Raw genomic sequence first — 20947 nt, forward strand, 5'->3', positions numbered from 1 at the left:
CAGCCAAATGTTGCTAATATATTGTTGTTATTGTTGCTTCGTTTGAATCAAATGCCGCCGCGCCGCACACAACACTCTCTTAATGGCGCACACACGCTCTTCCTCTTTCTCAGCGCAATTACATGCCTAGGCATTTTGTAGTCAAATAATCGAAAGCCTTTGGCAACAGCAATCACACAATTTAAGCATAGTTTTCAATTAGCCACAATACATCGGCTACAGTTGTATTCAAACTGCACACGCTTAACATGCGCCTGCGTAGTGCGAAGTACAATTTGCAAGTGTAGTTCGATGGTAGGCATCGCGTAATTGAAGCTTTGGCGCGATAGTAAAGCGTTACACATTCAATCAATATATATTTTTTATCACAAGAGAAATTTCTCAAGAAAATTCCCATTACAGTGCCGCGATTAAAACTCATAAAATACCCAGTAGTTATAGAAATAAACAGAACATATGAACAAAGGCGATATAAGAGAAACCATATTGTAAAAAAATATATTAGTTTACACATTCACATATATAATATAAGAATAAAAATGTATAGTAGAAATATAAGAAATTACAGATAACAGGGTGCATTTCTTTTTATTAAGAGCCAACACTAGTGGATTAATCATCAGTGATGGCACATGTATATTAATATTATCGCTTTACTCAACACCTTATTCTGCGAATATTATTATTTAATAAAAATAATAATAATAATATCTGGCATCACATTTACTATAAAACCCGCACGAGTTATTCAGTTCAATCATCAGTTTGTTATGAAGTCTTAACAAATCAACATGAAAGTTTTCGCCTTCTTCATACTCGCTTTGGCTTTGGCCGCTCCAGCTTTCGGCAAGACTTTCGATCGCTGCTCCTTGGCTCGTGAGATGTCGCGCTTGGGTGTGCCCAGGGATCAATTGGCACGCTGGACCTGTATTGCCGAACACGAGAGCTCCTACCGTACCGATGTTGTGGGCCCACCCAACTCCGACGGTTCCAACGATTACGGCATCTTCCAAATCAACAACTTATACTGGTGCCAACCGGCCAACGGTCATTTCTCCTACAACCAGTGTCACATTGGCTGCAATGCTTTGTTAACCGACGACATTGAAACATCCGTACGTTGTGCCCAAGAGGTTTTGCGCATGCAAGGTTGGCCCGCCTGGTCCACCTGGAAGTACTGCAACGGTGTCCTGCCAAGCATTGACCCATGCTTCCAAACTGAGTATGAATTTGAATTTGTATTACTTGATTGAATAAATAAAATAATATTTACTAGTACTCGTAAAGTACTAAGTATACATACATACATATATTTGAACTGATATGAGAATGCCAACACTTTTGCGGGCGTAAAAATATTTCGTACTAACAACAATTTCTGCAGCTTATAAGGGTTTATATAGCATCTTAAAATGTGGAAACGAAGCCCTTTGCATACCTTCTTTAGAACTCTGGATCAGAATGATTTTGGCTAATCTTAGCTAAATCAAGTCCGCATATTCAATTAATTATTTAATTTAAAGTTTTTGATGTTTTTAATAAAATTGATAGTTTTTGAGAACTGCGAATTATGCATGCGATTTCAAGAATTGCTTCTGTCGAACAGATCCATCCAACAAAATTTTTTTGAAATTTTAGTAACATGTTTGGGTTTAATATACTTGAGATATAAACATTCCGACCGTTACTGGATTTGTTAAGGCATTTATGAAGCTATTTCAAGAAAGAATATTTTCAGAACTTTCTTTTCGAAACTATAGTAGAAGTAACTTGATATTGACTTCTTCAACTTTCTAAGGGTGTTATATGGTCCTGAAATTACTCATACTAGAAAATTATTATTAAATTAAAAGTTAATCTTGAGAGCTTTCAAAAGAATATTATTTATGTATATGCATCTAATAATAAATAATACCTATTTATTTTATTTGTTGAACTGTTAAAAGTGGAGCGAAAATTGAGAAATATTAGAAACTAGCAGACCCGGCCACACGTTTTTGTGGCTAAGGTATACATAACATTAGTAAATCTTTCAATGCAGAGAAAAAATTCTTACGCATAAAGACGAAAACGTTATAGCCGATTAATTTTAAAATGATTGATAGACATTATTGTAGATCTGTGTTAAGCGTAAATCATCATAATTTGTACAACTTTGATTTTTTTAATCGTATATTGAAGAAAGTAACAAATGACCAAATTTCATAGTTGGCTTTATCTTGGCTTTAGTGACGATATTGATTACCTTCTACACAGCCAGTCTTGTTCTTTTGCAAAGTTCGATGTTGATTTATGTTACGCAACACACACTACTTTTAATTGCAAGTGAGTGGGGATAGTCCAGCAATTTAAAATAGTCTGTGAGATAATTGAATACGTCATCCTGGTTTGTAGCTGTGTCAACTCTCCTTTAACGAAATTCTAAATTATCGCATTGAGATCAAAGAGATCCTTGTTTTTTTACCACCAATATACGTCATTCAATCAGCCATTTATGTTTATTATATTATGGTTTCATGTGTTTTACATAGAATAAGCTCCTCTTTCGAGGCCATGAAGTGACAGAAACCCGTTAAAAATTTTATTAATCCATCGAGGTGTCAACTGCGTCGCTACCATTTTCAACTATTTCTACAATCGCAGTATGATATTGTTGGGAAAACACTCGTTTGTTATTTGTTAATTGGCGATTTTTTATCTGTCGCCACAAAGTAGATGATTTTAGGCATGTGATTAGTTCGTCAGCAACAGTTGATCCAGGAATAGTCTGGCGAAAATCACCTGACAATAGAATCATGGCTTCAACAAAAATATTTTCATTGTCGCGTAAATCTTTTAAAGTCCTGTGCAGTACCTCCAGCGACTTGAATATCTGGAAAACCTTTTTTTATAGTTTTTTTTTGGCGATTTTGCAGACTGGTGTTTCGTTGATTTGCAATTTAGGAGTAATTTCAAGGCCGAATTGCCGTTTGTCTGCCTACTAACAGGTGTCAAGTTGCCCATATTCCCATTATAACTGGGCGTTGGAAATGAGTGAAATCGATTCAGGAATTACCTCAACCCTCATGTACTATATATGCTGATTTTCGTTATTCTATTGAACTTTATTTCAAATTGTGTGTAATAAAATTACATCAATGAATTGCGAGAGTATAAAATGTTCGGTTGCCTTTCCCTACTTGTTACAAATTGTTTTGAGCTATCGTCACAGCCTTATACAATTGAACAATGATAAAAATATTTTAATAAAGCAACAATGACAACTTTCAAAATATTATTATTTTTTGTTTTTTTCTTTTTTTTTATAATTTTGTTGTCAATTCAAATAAAATCATTTTCTTGTTATCTTCCTCACAATTTTTCGATATATACTTACTTTCTAATCCTTCTCTGGCCTTTCATAAATATTTCAAAACTAAAATTTGCCAGATCGGTTTGGCCCTTTTCGACTTTTTTATTGGCTAGCGACACAAATTGTTTTTAGTGATTGGGGTGATTAGAAAATTGTGGATTTTTCGGGCAATTTGTCTAATTTTTCTCTCCGTAAGAGCCATCCCGGTACCTCTAAAAACATTCTAAACAAAGAATTTGCGAAATCGGTTCAGCGGTTCTCGAGTTATGTGCTTGGCAACACATTTTGCGATTCATTTTTATATTATACATAGATAAAAGAAAATCTATTTTTTTCCAAATAGTCAATTTTACTGAATATCAAAGAAATACATCAGTCTTTCACAGCTTAGAAGCATGAGTCAATGCTTGTAGGAGCACCGTTGCGGTACTTCCAGATAGACCATGCAGACCATGCAGACCAACCTTGTTGTCCTTGGATCTTGCGTGCGCAACGCACAGAGTTGCTAATGTCATCGGTCAACAGAGCGTTGCAGCTCAAACGGCATTGAGTCGCAATTGCGATCGATATATGGTTATAAATATCAAAATGATCAGGATGATGAGAAGAGTTAAAAACCCGTCTGTCCGTACAAGCGATTACTTGAGTAAAACTTCTGATATTTTAATGAATCTTCAGGAATTACACCATCTTTCATATAATGATTTTTGTTTTCTAGTGGGCTTTGTGCCCAATACATGAGTCGAGTTGTATGTAATTTTAAAGCGCTTTTCTTATCAAACAATTTTTGAATTTATTCTGCGCTGTACTCTAGTCGTCAAATTGTCAGTGAGAGATAACCAGCATAATAGGGTGCCATATTTTTGTTCTTTAATCATGTAAAAAATGGAGCACATTCAAAAAGGTAATGCAGCATGTGTATAATGTTGAAATATAAAAAGTCACCATTCGAGAAAAGAAAAGAAAACGCGCTTAATAACATTAAACAAATAAATTGCGGGAGTATAAATTACTTGCCAAGGTATTATGTAGTCAAATAATCCAAAGCCTTAGTCAGCAGTAATCACACAATTTATGCATAGTTTTCAAATAGCCACAATACATCGGCTACAGTGGTACTCAAACTGCATACGCTTAACATACGCCTGCGTAATGCGAAGTACAATTTGTAGGCATTGCGTAATTGAAGCTTTGGCGCAATAGTAAAGCGTTACACATTCAATCAATATTTTTCTTTTTCACAAGAGAAACTTCTGATGAAAATTGCCATTACAGCGCTCAGATTACAACTTATAAAATACCCAGTAATTATAAAAATAAACAGAAAATATGAATAAACAAGCTACAAGAGAAATCATATTGTAAAAAATATATTAATAAGTATATTAGAAATATAAAAAAAATACAGATAACGGGATGCATTTCTTTTTATTAAAACCCAAAACTATTGGATTAATCATCAGTGATGGCATATGTATATTAATATTATCGCTTTACTCAACACCTTATTCTGCGAATATTATTATTTAATAAAAATAATAATAATAATGTTTTGCATCGCATTTACTATAAAACCCGCACGAGTTATTCAGTTCAATCATTAGGTTGTTATACAGTGTTAACGCAACAATAAATCAACATGAAAGTTTTCGCCTTCTTCATACTCGCTTTGGCTTTGGCCGCTCCAGCTTTCGGCAAGACTTTCGATCGCTGCTCCTTGGCTCGTGAGATGTCGCGCTTGGGTGTGCCCAGGGATCAATTGGCACGATGGACCTGCATTGCTGAACACGAGAGTTCCTACCGTACCAATGTTGTAGGTCCACCCAACTCCGACGGTTCCAACGATTACGGTATCTTCCAGATCAACAGCTTATACTGGTGCCAACCACCCAACGGACGTTTCTCCTACAACCAGTGCCACATTGGATGTAATGCTTTGTTAAGCGACGATATTGAAACATCCGTACGTTGTGCCCAAAAGGTCTTACAGATGCAAGGTTGGCCCGCCTGGTCCACCTGGAAGTACTGCAACGGTTGGTTGCCAAACATTGACCCATGCTTCTAAACTGAGTATGAATTTGAATTTGTATTACTTGATTAAATAAATAAAATAAAATAAAATGGAATAGTACTAGTATAGATATATATGACAACTATTTTTTGTGATTAAAAATGAAAAGGATTTATAATGATAAATAATCCTATTTTATTTTATATATTGAACTATTAAAAGAGGTGCGAAATTGAGAACTAATAAAAATAAAAGAAAATATATATTTTTTCCAAATAGTCAATTTTATTCAGTATCAAAGAAATACATCAGTCTTTCACTGCTTAGAAGCATGAGTCAATGCTGGGCAGAGCACCGTTGCAGTACTTCCAGGTGGACCATGCAGACCAACCTTGTTGTCCTTGGATCTTGCGTGCGCAACGCACAGAGTTGCTAATGTCATCGGTCAACAGAGCGTTGCAGCTCAAACGGCATTCGTTGTAGGAGAAGCGACCGTTGGCAGGTTGGCACCAGTAGTAGTTGTTGATCTGGAAAATACCGTAATCGTTGGAGCCATTGTAGTTGGTTGGGCCGACAATACCGGTACGGTAGGAGCTCTCGTGTTCAGCAATGCAAGTCCAGCGTGCCAATTGATCCCTGGGTACACCCAAGCGCGACATCTCACGTGCCAAGGAGCAGCGATTGAAAGTCTTGCCAAAGGCAGGGGCGGCCAAAGCCAAAACGAGTACGAAGAAGGCAAATACTTTCATTTTGATTGGTTGAGTGGTGCGTTAACGGTTAATAACTGTGAACTTATGATTAAACGAAAGTAGGCGTTCAGCTTTTATAGTAAATTTTTTGCGAAAAACAAAAGATAAGAGCACAGGTATACTTTGATTACATTATCGCAACACAATTATGAAAAGTGTCTTAATTAAAAGACGATAGTTAGATTAGAGTATGGTAATCTACCAAGTTGAGTGCTTGCGTGTGTATGTTTACTTATTTGTGTATGGTAATATCAATTTTAATTTTTGTAAACTGTCAGTATTATCGTTGTCATAAATCGTTATTTTCTTTTGTGAAGTACTTAGATTTTTTTGTTATTACAATTGTTTATATTATAAATCAATATATATATAATTTACAAACAGTAATATGGTACACTCTTTTTAGTTATTTCAATTACATTTTAAGATATTACAATTTCCGACTTTTAGTACAAACACATAAAAGGCCAAGTAAGCCAACAATGAGCAATTCACTTGACGTTAAACTGCGCTAAATACAACTATGGAGTTTGAAGTTGTCATTAAAGTTGACACGTGTGACAACTGGAGCTGTCAGCGAGTGTATCAGCGAATTGTCTATTGTGAGATGTCATTAAATTATAATTTGCTAAAATCCAATACAGTGCTTAATTTTGAATTGAATTACATTTAAATTTCATAAATACATATATTTTTCAACGAAAGTTGATTCTAAAATTTTTTCAAGGTTTCTCTTTAACATAAATTTCCTCTGAGAAGGTTTTTGAAGGACTTTGTAAAAGGCTATGTGTCATGTCTCTATCATGTCTCTTTTAAATCACGAACAACCTAACCTAACTTCAGCACTCACAATTTTTCTTTAAGTGTAGAAAAAGCAATTAAGAACTATAAACCTTAAACTAATTTATTTACAAACCAGACGTGATACAGTTTTATGTAATGTTATTGTTAAACACCATATTACCAATATGTAAAATACCCACGTAACTTGCGCAAATACTTAGTTTACAGTTGACAATATGAAAACCCCCAACAGTCTGTTGGTACTTTTCGCGTTGATTGCACAAGTTTTCGGCAGCCGCCTGTTCGACCGTTGTTTGCTGGCAAACGAACTCATACGCTTCGAAGTGCCAAAGGAGCAATTAGCGCGTTGGATATGTATTGCTGAACGGGAGAGCTCATTCCGCACGGACGCAGTCGGCCGCACAAACCTTGATGGTTCCAATGACTATGGTATATTCCAAATTAACAGCAGATATTGGTGTCAACCGGATAATGGCAGTTTATCCTTCAACGAATGTCGTGTTAGCTGCAATGCACTGCTGACCGATGATATAAGCGAGTCACTGCAATGTGCGCTTTACATTTTACGCCGGCAAGGTTGGCAATCTTGGTCTACGTGGCAATATTGTAATGAAACGCTGCCCAGTGTTGATGAATGCTTCTGAACTTTTGTATATTTTTTATGGCTGAAAATGTTTAAACTATCGTTGTTGTTTGTTTTAATTTGTCTATAAAGGTTTGTTTTGTGGTAAATTTTAGTATTTTTGTTTAAATTTAATGAAAAACATTTGCATTACTCAATGTGGTGGTTTTTATTTGCTACATGCAGCTATGCTATGGAAAGCTTTTATAATTTTTTTTAAGTTTAGTATTCCACCAAAGTGAATTATTGTATTATATAAAAAAGTAAATTGTAATTTGTTCCTTAAATTTAAATTTCATAATTCTTAACCTACTTAGCTATTGAAACAACTAAAACGGAAAATATAAAAAACATCAAAAAGTTACTTCCCATACCGGGAATCGAACCCGGGCCTTCTGGGTGAAAGCCAGATATCCTAGCCACTAGACCATATGGGATATATTAGCTTGTGCTGTTAAAGGCGTATATTAGCTGTTAGCAGTTCATTATAAAAAGCAGCTGAAACTTAGGATTAACAGTTAAGTCAATATACTACTGTTAATACGCAACAGTAATGTTAAATAACAGAAAAACATTTTACACTGTCTATTAATAATCATTGTGCTGTTAAGTACATATTAAAGACTGTTTTGTGAGTTTTATTTTTTATATACTAAATGTTTATTAATTTTATTTTTTATTTGTATTTTGTATTTTGTTTTTTGCTTTGTATAAATATATTTAAATGAAAGGAAATTATTAAAATCAAGTAATAATTCTCGAAAAATAAATATTTAATATTTAATTTTTTTTTTAATTTAAAAGTGCATTGAACTCACACAATTAAATAATTTATTAATAATTAATATTAAAACTGTAATATTTTTATGCATACTTTATTGCTTATGCTAAGAGTTAGTAAGAGCTTACGCCTTGCTATACTAATAAAAAACAATGATTTGTGCATTAGAGTCACGTGCATGGGCGATAATTGCCGTTGCTACATATCAAGCATATGAAATTGTTGCAATAAAAGTAGAATGCAAGTAAGGCAAATAAAGATTTGTACATATATACTTACTTACTTTTCCATACATACATACAGATTAGAGGTAAGTTTTATTACGAAGAAATGCATGCAACAAAATTCAAGGAAAATAATGAAATATGAACAACAGCTGTCAGTTTGCATACTAAACAGAAGGAAGGGAGGGAAAGGAAGAATTGGAAATATTATGTTTGCATAAGTTAACTATAAATATATATAAATAAAAAACAATTTAATAACCCATAAATGCTGGTTATGAGTGCCTTATGCACCGCAGATTTCTAAAGAATGCATGTATAGCGACTGGAATAGTCACTTACAGCTAAATGTGCTGACACCTAGAACATGCTTTAATAATAAAAAATGTGTAAAGAAACGTCAAAATATGCGCCTGATTGCTGCCAAGCGATTGCTGATAACAACAAGCGCATAATAATTTTATAAGTCAATTCAAAATTATTATGAATGAAAACGTTTTGTAAATATTAAACGAGTGCCTCGCGTGAGCTGAAAGAAGTTTTAAAAATATTAAAATAACCTAAGAAATATTTATAAAAGCCGCCGCCAAAACAAGTTGACTTACTACAGCAAAACCAAACGCCCGAGTAAACACAGCGTTGTAGCATTTGTACACGAACAAATGCTTGGCCAATTGTTGACTTCTTTACATTTCTTCACTGTCAATGCTTTTGTAGCGCTGCCATTGTTGCATGTTCTTCAATACATCAGCATTGGTTTTGTTGTCACCAAGCTAGTGTAGCAGTCTTCAGCCGAACGAGTGAGTCGCCCATCACCGCTGTCACCTGTTGTTGATGGAATTCCGATTAACGCCTACAGTGCCGCACGTCTAGCTTTTCATTCAACAGTTTGTGTGGGTAAAATTTTAAATTACAATTGAGGTTTCTGTTTATTCGTAATTGTTCTTATTGGCTTTTTGAGTGTTTTTTTCTTGCTACCAGTGAGTCAATAATATACCGTAAACCTTTGGACTAACTGTCATAATCCGCGCTTTGGAATTCAGCGTTTAGTCAAAGCGGAAACAAAAAAATTAAAAATTCATATTATAACAGTCAGTAAGATACCGTTGTAAAAGAGTAGCGCTAGCGCAGCGGTGAATAAATTATATGTATGTTTGAAGAGAAGGAAAATATCATATACCAGATGTGTTCAAAAAATAACGGGAATTTTTGGTTTTTGAAAAAATATTTAACTGAAAACTTTATCGTATTTCAGGGGTGATGTATATCATAAAATATACAAGATATGTTCAAAAAATAACGGGAATTCTTTTTTGAAAAAAATACAATTTTTTCGTACTTCTGGGGATACCTGTCCCTGTGTCAACTTCATAAAAAAAATTAAATTTTTTGACAATTAGGAATTTTAAACTTCCCGTTACTTTTTGAACATAAGTATCTCATATATTGTTGGAATATATCTTATTAAACAATTAATAATTATGTGTAGTTATGCTGGATTTAGATATACTTGATGAAATTATTTTAGGATTTAATATTCATCCTAAAATAATTTCAATAATCAAAATTGATAAATTTTTACAATAAATATTAACAATTCATTGCGAAAAAATATTGATTACTTTTTTACAAATAAATATACATTTACATATGTAATTCACACCACTTAATTAATCACATACAATTACGCCCAACACAATTGACAAGTGAGTGAAAAATGGTCATTATAACAACAACATTTTTCCTGCTGTCCATTTAGTGTCATTTTTTACGGCGATTTTCCTGCACCCAAGCCAGCTGGTGGCGCATGTGGGCATTGAAGACAGCAGAAATTAAAAGCAAATAACGAAGAACATAAATTGTAAAGAGTTGTCATGAAAAAAATTACTAAAGAGTGGTAAAACAAGTTCTGAGTTGACTGAAAAATTTAGTCAGCAACATTTTGTATGCGCTTGAGTTCACAGACGCCAAAGCAGACAAAAACATGTTCATTATGAGCAATTGAAATGGAAGGTTGTAATGTCAGCGTGTACAGGATAACCGGTGACTAGGAATATTAAAGTAAAAAATAATTAAGCGATTGCAACAACAACACTAGGGGCGCTGCCTGGATGCAATGCGCATTAATCAAACAGTGAAACTGAGTTGCAGGCAGACACACCCCTTAGCGGGACACAAATCAAAGTTCAAAGTGTGTTTAGTGAAATGTGGCAGTCGAAACAGCTGTTTATTGAGTTACACCAACGTAAACACACCTTTCGCTTCACCTTTATACACTAAATTTTTCAACGTTTATTTGTTGCATTTTAGCTTTTAGTTTTCCATTTCCACCACAAACTTAAAATCACTTCATTAATAATAAATAATCATTTTCTATTTGCCATTTCTGCTTGCAGTGACATCTCCGCCTATTATCAGCAACGCTACGCGCCCACCGCGCAACAGCAGCAGCAACAACAACAAAGACAGCAACAATTACCAACACAACATAAACATCCGCACACACATCATCGGCAGCAGCACAATCGCTTAAACGGTTATCCGATGGCACCGAGCGTTTGTCAAAATTCACCGAAACTAACAGCAGCCACCGCGCATAGCGCCGCCATGACTAGCACAACGATCATAGGTGGTGCTGGTGGTGGTGTTGGTGGCGCCGCCACAACCATCTCTGCGCCATCAATCACACAGAAGAGCAATTATGGTGGCAGTAGCATTAACGGCTCCATGGCTTCATATAAGATGTCAAGTTCGGAGAATAGCTGGTCGCAGCCTGTCTTCAATAAGGTGTGTACAAATGCAGAATCTTTATTTCGGTGATTTTCACTTTTATTCACGTTTTGATGTTAAGCAAGTGAATTTGGTGTTTGCTATTAAAAATTAACAATTTCAATTACAGAGGAAGAAATGTATATTAAACTGTTAGTAGACAGCTGTTAATAACAGCACAAATTATGGCAGAAAATTGCGAGAAAATTAACAGTTTGCTGTGAGCAAACAAAATGGGTAATCGGCGATTACTAATCGCTGTAATAAACTGTTAATTGAACTGTTACTAGGCGTGCAGTGGCTGTTATAAAGCGAAATGTGAATGAGTTTCTCAACAGTCCCGTATTGTCTAGTGGTTAGGATATCCGGCTCTCACCCGGAAGGCCCGGGTTCGATTCCCGGTACGGGAAAGTTAATTTTTGCATTATTTTTGTTTTAAATATAATTTTGAAATATTTTTGATTTATCTCCCTTAAATATTTAAAATAATTAGTTAATTGCATTTTAAATAAATAACTAAAGGGATAAACTATTTCATTTTAATCTAAAGAGAACTGTGGTAGTGCGAATGAGCATGTTTACGTTTATGCATATTTCTTATTTTTAATGAATAATTTTCGACAAGTAATTTATGTATATTCAATAACTTTGCAGAAGAATTTCGACAAGATGTATAAATTTATGGACCAGTTTAGATCAGAGTACTTTTAAGTATATAATTAATTATTTATATATGTATTATTTTCTATTTGATTTTATTTCATACATGAGAGAATTCATACAACATTATACGTTTTGAAAATTTTGAAATCTTTTTAATTCTTTAAAAATGTTTAATCCTTTGATGTTTAATTAATTATTAATTAAAATATCCCATGCCTTTGTTACACGATTTAGGAAATCTATAAGCATAAAGTCATATTTTTTGTTTGCCCCCATACAATATAGAATGACTCTTTTAAAATTGTTCCCTGATAGTAAAATTTTAAATTTTGTATAATGTCCTGGTTGAAAAGTTCGATTTATGGAAGGAAATTTGTATGAAATTTGACTTCTATTGCCACTTCAAGAGTTCGAGTTATGGAGAAATTCGAGTTATAGAAATTCGAGTTAGGGAAGGAAATTTGTATGAAATTTGGCTTCTAAACGCTATTGCCAATTCAAATGTTCGAGTTATGGAGATTTTCGAATTATAGAAGGTTCGAGTTATGGAAGTTCCACTGTATAAACATTTTCTAATGAAAATATATTTCTAATTATCACGCCGCCAGTGTATTTATTTTTTTAAAGATAAATAAAACACAAAAAAAAACAATTTCCCGTACCGGGAATCGAACCCGGGCCTTCCGGGTGAGAGCCGGATATCCTAACCACTAGACAATACGGGACTGTTGAAAGACTATGCCAAATGGCATACTAATGGATACTCAAATCTATAAAGTTACAAATTTTTGGTATATAGCATTTGTGGTGATAAACAAATGGGCATACCGCAATCAACAGATAACGCATGTATGGCTTATATTTAATATTTGAAATCACACATATATGAGAAAAAGATACATTTGCTGCTACTGTTGTCTTTCTAGGCTTCTTACGATTGGAAGCCTCCTCATTAACACGCTGCCTATTTAGATATTTCATTTAGCACTGAATTCACATCCATATAAGGGTAGAGATGAGCAAATCTAGCTTACAAAAGAGCATTAACTAAAATTCTTAATATCTTATATTGGAAGCGCTGAATACAGGCAATACAGCATTGACTTAAATAATCACAAAGTTGAGTTAGATAGGCCCAAAACTGACTTAAGAACTTGATTATATGTTAACAACTTGTTTTGTAGTCAGAGTGGATATCCTGCCAAATAGGTGGTAAAGTTTAGCTATAAGCTCACCCATTTTTTCCTGGACATACACTTTCCAGCGAAGCTTAACATCTAAGATGATACTTAGGTACTTAGCTCTGTTACAATGTGCCGTTATTTACATATATAAAGCGAACATACCGTCCGATATTTTACAATAAAGTCTAGATCGTTTAATTTATATACTAATAATTTTTTTATTTTATTATAATAAAAATAAACAAAAAATTTCGAACATCTCCCCGACGGGGAATTGAACCCCGGTCTCCCGCGTGACAGGCGGGGATACTGACCACTATACTATCGAGGATGTTATACTTCGTTCGACCAAAGCCTGTTTTGTGCTCATCACATACAATTTCACTGAATCTATATTAAATTAGCAGGGTTGTATAACAAAGCATTAACAGTCCGTAAAGAAGATGAAATTACAAAATTCGGTTTTTCAATAATTAATCTTTAATTACAAATTATTATTATTATTCACTCCACAGGAGAACCAACGTCCACCAGTTTATAATCCAGAGGATTATGTGCAATCATTGAAAAAGTTTGGTAAGCGGCAGAGTGGTCAACAGGTGCGTTCTATATATGACAACAACAATGAGAGTACATCCAAAGCAGAAAGCAATCACAAATCAACGACTTTACCACATAAACATGCGGAATACAAGTAAATAGAAATTTCATATTTATAAAAAATCCAAAAAAATAATAATTACATATAATTTTATTAAATATTTCTTAACTGTCTTACTTCTAGAAGTCCCATACCGGCAGCGCCTGAAAGTGATGGCGAGATGTCCCTGCGACAGTTTGCCTCGGTAACTGATTTATTAACAAAACTGCGCGCGGATTTACGCGTGTCTTTTCCAAGGTACACTATTATTATTTTTTTATACATTTTATACAATCACCGAATTCCTATTTTGGTTCCTTAGCTTTGTGCAGGAATTTGTGGCGACGCCTTCCGACGGCATAAGTCTACTACTCGAAGTGCTCCGCGCCATACAACTCTCGCAATCGAGCAATGCCACCGTGCCACCGAATCAAATGACCGCATCGATGCCACGCAATCCGCAATCGTATCAACGGCGCGCTTTACTCGACGAACTGGCGTGTCTGTAAGTGAACTAACTACCACCCTCAACTTAAAAAAAATAAATATTTTCTATAATAATGCATTTTGCTTATACTTTCAGGCAATGTCTCAGCATTTGCTGCTCCCGTTCGTTGGATGCGACCGCGCGTTTGGGCACAACGCCTGTGGGCTTGATGCCGTTAGCCTCCTCGGCGACTGGTCAGGGTATACGTGCGCGCATTTTGGCCATGCAATTAATGTCTGCCGCCTGCGATAAAACGGCATTGGGTCATGGTTCACAAAAATCAGTCACAGCCGGTCACACGGCCGTCTCGGAAGCTATGTCGACGCTGCGTTTGCGTTGCAGTGAGCCGGTACGTTTTCGCCTGCTCGTTGGCATGCTGAATAGTGGCGGTGGTTCGGGTGAACTACAGGCGGTGGGAGTGAAGTAAGCGTGACATGAACTTGAAAAGAATAATACCGTTATTTTATATATTTTTCCTTTCTCAGATTTATTAATTCCTTTTTGGAGAGCTCTGAAAATCTACAGCAACGTTTATATCTACAAGCAGAACTATTTCAGGCCGGTTTTGAGCCAGATTCTTTAGCAAAGGTGAGATGGACTTTAGACCAATCTATTTTGTACAGTTTTATAGAACAATACATTTCTCTAGACTATATCACCCGCCTCATCTTGGGTGGAAAATTTGCGTAATGAAATCAAACGCTTTAACGAGCTGTATGTAGATGTTGACAAAATGATCACACAGGCGCGTGAAGCTGACCGCGTGCGCAGTCAAATGGTGATACTGGAGCGACGAGTACAGGTAAGCAGAACGCAAACCGCTATAATCTATTATAAATTTATGTTTCTCTCACTCTAATCCTTATCTGTTATCCTCGTCTGTTTGTTATTTTAGATTCTACACGAGGAAAAGACAGTGCTAACATCAATGGAACGCCGTTTGCAGGAGCGTTGTGCCGAGTTACAGCGCGAAATCTTCCGTCTGCAGGGTGCACAGAATGAGAACACCTTCAAGTCGCTGGACAAACAACCAGTCGCCTTGCCACGTCACGTGCCGCCCGGCAAAAACGAGAGCGAACATGAGGATGAGGGTATCAGCAGTTCGGAGACGGGACCCTCACTTAGTCCAGTACCCATATTGATTTTGCCACAGAAATCTAGCGCTTCCATGGCGGCGAAACAGCTACACAAGAGCAAATCCAAATCACCGGATAATTCAATGGGTGACAGTGGTGCTGCCACCGGTACAGCAACCACCATTGAGGACGTCATGCAAGAGTTGGATCATGTTGTTAGTGAAGCAGAGAAACAGATAACAACACAACAACTACAGCAGCAACAACAACTCAAGCAGCAGTTCAGTCAATCAAGAATTGCGAAGGAAAAGGACATCGTGCCGGTTAATATAGTGCCACAGCCACCGCGCAAATCGCGTTCACTCGCCCATCTCGTCTCTCAAGCAGACGGTTCCGAATTGGATGGCTCCGAGTATGGCATGTTAATGCTACAGAATCACGGTGATCCCGGTGCCGCTGAGCGCGTTACAGCATTGCAAACATTTTTCGATGAAACCGACTATGATATGCCCGAAATCGAGAAGCCATACAGCATCGAATCACCGGACATACCGGAAGTGAGCGCAAACACCACCGCCTATAATGCGAGTACCACGCGTGAGCTGCTCGATGTTATAATGGATGCGCGCCACAGCGACGACGATCCAACAATGAAAGCCTTCCGCGAGGCCAGCAACCAACACCAACATCCACATCCACATCCACATCAGCACCAGCACCCGCACCAGCATCACCGTCACAACAATAATGGTGCTGGCAATGCCACCAACTGCGTCAGCAAACGGCAAAGCATGTCAGCAGCGGCGCCACCACCACCGCCACCACTGCTAGCGAAGAAACCGCAAGCGCCGGCGCAACATTTTAACGGTGTCTTCTTTATGACCGGCATGAATACGCCACAGAAGTACCCCAAACCCGATGTGACCGCCGCACTGCAAGCGCGACGCGTCACCAAGAATGTTGAGCGCCTCGAGGCGGCATTCGCTACAACCAGCCATGAATCGCTGTTGGATGGCAGCGGCGCGTCACCGCCAGCAGTTCATCAGGTGGTACGTGAAAAATCGCGCAGCAATCAACAGATCTATTTCGGCAGTAATCCAGCGCTGCGTTTAAGCAGCGGCAGCAGTGCTGGTGGCGGCGGCGCTAACGGCAATAATGTGACGGTGTTGATACAGCATAGCAACGCGGCGCAGCCCACACTGCAGCCAGTTGGCAGTGCGACAGCGTTGCGCACGCGCTCTTGCACGCAGGGCTCCAAGTTGACCGATACGCCTTCAGGGCTGTACTGAGTGCGGTGAAAGGTGTGTAAAATGTTGGTTTAAATCAACTGTAGGCATTTACTAGTGTATTGTGTTGATTAAGAGTCATTGAAGGCGTAGCGCGCTTACTGCGTTCGCATTAACAGATTTGTAGTTAGTAGTTTGTATATAAATCGTTTGTAATTTAACAGTGTTAAAAGTAGTTTTAAAATGTTATTTTATGCATTAAAAAATTTGTTTAAACAAAATATTAAAACAAAAAATAATAATAGTTTATTTAAATTAAACTAAAAAAATTTTAAAAAATTATATACAATTGTATTTAATATGCTGTTAAATTAAGTGCATAGTAGGTTGTATAAGATTAGTTTTAGCTTGCTTGAAATGTCTTCTTTACTTTTCTTAAATTGAATGAACTTTATATAAGAAAGAAGAAGAAAACAAAAAAAAAACAAATAATTTCTTAATAATAATAGTACTATAATTTTTTTTTAATAATATTTATTATTATTGAATAATTTGTCATACTCATTAATTATTTTGTCATTAGTTATAAATAATTATGTAAAAGAAAAATAAACAATTTTTTTTTTACCGAAAAAATTTGTAAATTTATCGATTTTGGGTATAAAATATTTATTTTATTTAAAAAAAAAATTTTTGTAATCCACTTTCATAGTTTTATGGATGAAAAAGTTAAAAATATAATTTTCCCAAAATATTATAATTTGTCGATTTTTTAGTGTTTAAACCGAAAGAATAGTCATAATATATTTTTTTAATATTTTTTTTTTTGTTATTGATAATAAAAGTTTTAAATTTTTTTTTTTTTAATTTTTTATTATATTTTTTATATTATAATTTTTTATTTATAATATTTTTTTTAACTGCAATATATAAGTAACTAATAAGTTTCTTATTTTTTAATTCTAATAAATTAATTATATATAAATAATATTCAATATTAGCACTTTTGTTATATTTTTTAAATATTACAACTTTCAATTGTTACAAATTACGATTAAAGTTTTATTGTAAATATGTATTCTATAGCATGAAAGAAATTAAAAATTAATGAAATTTTAAGCAAGTAATTCAAATATAAATTTAAGTATTTTTAAAAATTCTATCTGCTCGTAGAGTTTTTAATAAGTACAACTTTTTTCAATAGAACTTTAATTTATTTTATTTTTTTTTTTTTGCTAATGCTGACGCTATTGACTTATGCGGTTAATCTTACTTGGTGTTTATATTAAATAGATTAACTGTATATAAGTGCACTATAAATACATACATACAAATTAAATCTAATAACTATAATTAAGTGATTAAAAATAAATAAATATTATAAAATAATGAAATAATTTTTTATAAAACAAGTTTCAGATTTCAGAACCAGGAATAAGGGTTTCAGCTTTATAATACTGCTCTTAGAATAGCAAAGAGGTCTGTGGCTTCTTTAGGCTAAACACATAGTCAAACAAGTAACAAAATATAGTATTGAGAGTATATAACTAAAGCTTAAAGAAGTCAGTACGATAATATATTTATTAAAATAAAAAAGAAGAGAAAAGAGGTACGTTCAAAAAATAACGGGAATCAAAACATTGTTTTTGTACTATGTTGATAGACTTCATATATTCTCGTTTGTTAGAAGCTCACATTTCGTTGCTTTTGTGTGAGATCTTGTCCAAAAACATTACTGTAAAAGTACCTTAGCCTCCATATTTGTCAGGCATGACTCTGTGTGACTTTTTCCTATTTCCAAAAATAAACAAGTAACAAAATATACAGAACAAGAAATGGCCGTCGTTTAACAAGCACACGAGAAATCGCTGAAAGAGCCTATACCAAAAATCGAGTTTGGAAAGTGTTTCGACGAGTGAAGGAAGCGCAAACTATCGAAGGAGGACTATTTTGAAGGCGACCACATTAATGTGGACGCATTAATAAATGTTTTTTTGCAAAAAAAAATATAAAAATTCCCGTTATTTATTGAACACACCTCGTGTATACAGTTTACTGAACTTATTCGATTTGAGCCTATCTCTATGCGTTCTGCATACGTTATTATAAAAGACTTGTAATGTTCTATTTATAATAATAGATTATAACGAAATCAACTGTAGATCTGTTATGATTACCTATAGCATTACGCCCTTGTATTTGTTTTACCGTTGCACAATTGTCTTGCTGCCAGCCTATTATTTAACATTTAAGTGGATTTCATTGATTGACGAAACGTAGCAATCGTAGATTGTGCACTTATTAAGTGCAACGCTTTGTCTATATACGATCAATCGTATTAGTTCGTTTATAGCAACGACCCTGAATGCTTGAAATCACGTGCACGTTTTTCGTTTTGAGTGAATTTTCTTTTTTCGTTTTAAATCGAATAAAAAAGCATTGTTCAATTGATTTGTAGCAAGCGGAAATACAGGGTGTGACAATGGAGGATGTTAGAAAGTTGTAAATGTGAAAAATGTTAAAACGAGCTTGAAAATTATAAATTATTGGAAAATCTGAGGAAAAATTTTTTAACTAAATTTTTTCGTGAAAATGTGACGAAAGGTGTTTCAAAGTTATTAAGTTCGAAGTTATTTGTTTTTTTTTCTTATTTTTATTTTTTAAATTTTTTTTTTTGAAATTTTTTTATATTAAAATTTTTATTTTTATTATTTTTTATTTATTTTTTTTAATTTTTTTATTTTAATGCCAGCTTTGCTTTACAGCTGCCACTCACTCATCATAACAGCTGCAATGAACACACACCGACAACAATAACAACAACAAATAGTTGCATTAAGTTGCATGCGAGAGCATTGCATGACAGTGCGTTATGAAAAACAGTTGCAACATTATTAGTATTATTATTTTCCCCACACTTCGCTGAACTTACATGCATTTAGATTTTTTGCAGTAACATTTTATTGAATAACAGTATGGTAGGTAGCATTTCATACATGTCTGTGCATGCATTGCAAACTCAAGTAATAAGAAGTAATTAATGTCACAATCCTTTGATGCAAAATAAAAAAAGCAAAAAAAAAAACAGAAAAAAAACAAAAAAAAAATTAAAAAAATTAAATAAATTATAAATAGAATAAGTACACAAAAGTAAAACAAAACAAAACAAAGTCAATACATGTAGAACTGTTGCGGGGGTGTGTAATCGCAGTTTTTGTGTAGAAATTCGACATGGTAAATTGTTTCGCGAATGCAGAACGAAAAATGCGATTAGCAAACAAAAGTGACAGAATAGATTAAGAAATAAGCAATAAAACACAACACGAACGTTGTTAACCGAAGCGAAATCTAATAGTTTTAGAATGGTAACAGGCAATTGACTGGGCAGCGAGTTGAAAAAAAAAAAAATGCAAAATTTGCACAAAATATAAACATAAACAAAAACACAAAAAAATAAGAAAACTACTAAAGATTAGCGTATTACACAAGTACTTAATCAGTCACACTAACAATTTGATTTTGGTAGTACGAAAAGCTTAAATGCTGCGGAGCAAGCGTAACAGTTACTTTTAACCTTAAAACCGTTTAAAATGTAGTTAACTAAACCGTTATGCACTTTAGACGTCGTTTATTTTTCTAAAGGCGACATCACATCATAAAAGTTTGTTATACCAATATAAGGTTAGCAGTCGTTCTCAATAAATATTCATGGTATTAAAGTATATAGAGATATAGAAAAGAATCACTCAATATAGTCTATTTAAACCACAATGATTAAAACAGTGCCTCCGGAATAAAATAATTATTTAAAATTGAATTGAAGAAACTCGAAGTTCTTCATCACTCAAACTCTTGAATTGGCGATAGAAGTAAAATTTCATATAAATTACCTTCCATAACGCGAAGTCTCTCTAACTCGAAGTTTTTTTGTGGATTATGGTGATTCCAGTTAGAAAAATTCAACTGTATATACAAATATTCAATACTTAGTGCTATAAAAATTTAGCATATCTTAAGGCGCAAAGCATAGATTGTATGAGAAAATAATTAAGAGAACTATTTCCGCAGCTGCCTACATATATTTTACGAAAGCCTGGTAAAACAGTCAATTTTTCTCAACAAAATTAGTTTTCCTAAATAACCAGTTCGCCGGATGAGGATGATCTCAGAATAAAATATAGCATACCTTCAGGGGCAGTACACAATAGAAACCAGTAAATATTTCTGTCACTGCTTGCTGGTTATTTATGGTAGTCTAGTAAAAAATAGTAAATCTTCTACAAAATTGATTTTTTAAGCACCTCTTGTCTGACGAATGTGGACGACATGGATACCGAAATATAGCATATATTCAGGGGT

At 34.6% G+C, this 20947-nt stretch overlaps 4 protein-coding genes and 4 non-coding genes across 10 annotated transcripts in view; 4 read left to right on the top strand and 4 right to left on the bottom strand.

Annotated features, from left to right (window-relative positions):
* Positions 1-16995, top strand: part of LOC105211215 (uncharacterized) — a 121802-nt gene extending 104807 nt beyond the window's left edge. For 2 of the 3 annotated variants that reach the window (XM_054232818.1, XM_054232819.1), the window contains exons 2-9: positions 10940-11330; positions 13675-13853; positions 13944-14057; positions 14122-14304; positions 14383-14709; positions 14772-14874; positions 14936-15088; positions 15182-16990. In XM_054232818.1, the coding sequence (XP_054088793.1) occupies positions 11088-11330; positions 13675-13853; positions 13944-14057; positions 14122-14304; positions 14383-14709; positions 14772-14874; positions 14936-15088; positions 15182-16651 (2772 nt within the window). In that variant the 5' untranslated portion in view covers positions 10940-11087 and the 3' untranslated portion in view covers positions 16652-16990. Of the gene's footprint in view, positions 1-10939; positions 11331-13674; positions 13854-13943; positions 14058-14121; positions 14305-14382; positions 14710-14771; positions 14875-14935; positions 15089-15181 lie in introns of all 3 variants that reach the window. The other variant, XM_054232817.1, reaches the window with a different exon arrangement.
* LOC105211205 (uncharacterized) lies at positions 756-5626 on the top strand. Its single transcript, XM_054235075.1, has 2 exons — positions 756-1247; positions 4986-5626. Exons 1-2 carry the CDS (start codon positions 792-794, stop codon positions 5415-5417), a joined length of 888 nt encoding a protein of 295 aa, XP_054091050.1. The 5' UTR covers positions 756-791; the 3' UTR covers positions 5418-5626.
* Positions 5627-6176, bottom strand: LOC105211204 (lysozyme 1). The gene has a single exon (XM_011182539.3). It carries the CDS (start codon positions 6110-6112, stop codon positions 5687-5689), a length of 426 nt encoding a protein of 141 aa, XP_011180841.2. The 5' UTR covers positions 6113-6176; the 3' UTR covers positions 5627-5686.
* Positions 7064-7696, top strand: LOC105211203 (lysozyme D-like). Its single transcript, XM_011182538.3, has one exon. The coding sequence runs from the start codon at positions 7132-7134 to the stop codon at positions 7558-7560; it is 429 nt and encodes a 142-aa protein (XP_011180840.2). The 5' UTR covers positions 7064-7131; the 3' UTR covers positions 7561-7696.
* Positions 7904-7975, bottom strand: Trnae-uuc (transfer RNA glutamic acid (anticodon UUC)). The gene has a single exon. It is a non-coding gene; the product is annotated as a tRNA-Glu (tRNA).
* Positions 11651-11722, top strand: Trnae-cuc (transfer RNA glutamic acid (anticodon CUC)). The gene has a single exon. It is a non-coding gene; the product is annotated as a tRNA-Glu (tRNA).
* On the bottom strand, positions 12629-12700 carry Trnae-cuc (transfer RNA glutamic acid (anticodon CUC)). Its single transcript has one exon. It is a non-coding gene; the product is annotated as a tRNA-Glu (tRNA).
* Positions 13419-13490, bottom strand: Trnad-guc (transfer RNA aspartic acid (anticodon GUC)). The gene has a single exon. It is a non-coding gene; the product is annotated as a tRNA-Asp (tRNA).
* Positions 16996-20947: the final 3952 nt, after the last annotated feature.

This window comes from Zeugodacus cucurbitae, chromosome 6, assembly GCF_028554725.1.
Source record: "Zeugodacus cucurbitae isolate PBARC_wt_2022May chromosome 6, idZeuCucr1.2, whole genome shotgun sequence".
NCBI classification, from domain to species: Eukaryota; Metazoa; Arthropoda; class Insecta; order Diptera; family Tephritidae; genus Zeugodacus; species Zeugodacus cucurbitae.

Coding starts and splice junctions, on each gene's coding strand:
- LOC105211205 (XM_054235075.1), top strand. CDS start 792: ATGAAAGTTTTCGCCTTCTTCATACTCGCTTTGGCTTTGGCCGCTCCA. Junction 1,248..4,985: donor AATTTGAATTTGTATTACTT/GATTGAATAAAT, acceptor ACGCAACAATAA/ATCAACATGAAAGTTTTCGC.
- LOC105211204 (XM_011182539.3), bottom strand. CDS start 6,112: ATGAAAGTATTTGCCTTCTTCGTACTCGTTTTGGCTTTGGCCGCCCCT.
- LOC105211203 (XM_011182538.3), top strand. CDS start 7,132: ATGAAAACCCCCAACAGTCTGTTGGTACTTTTCGCGTTGATTGCACAA.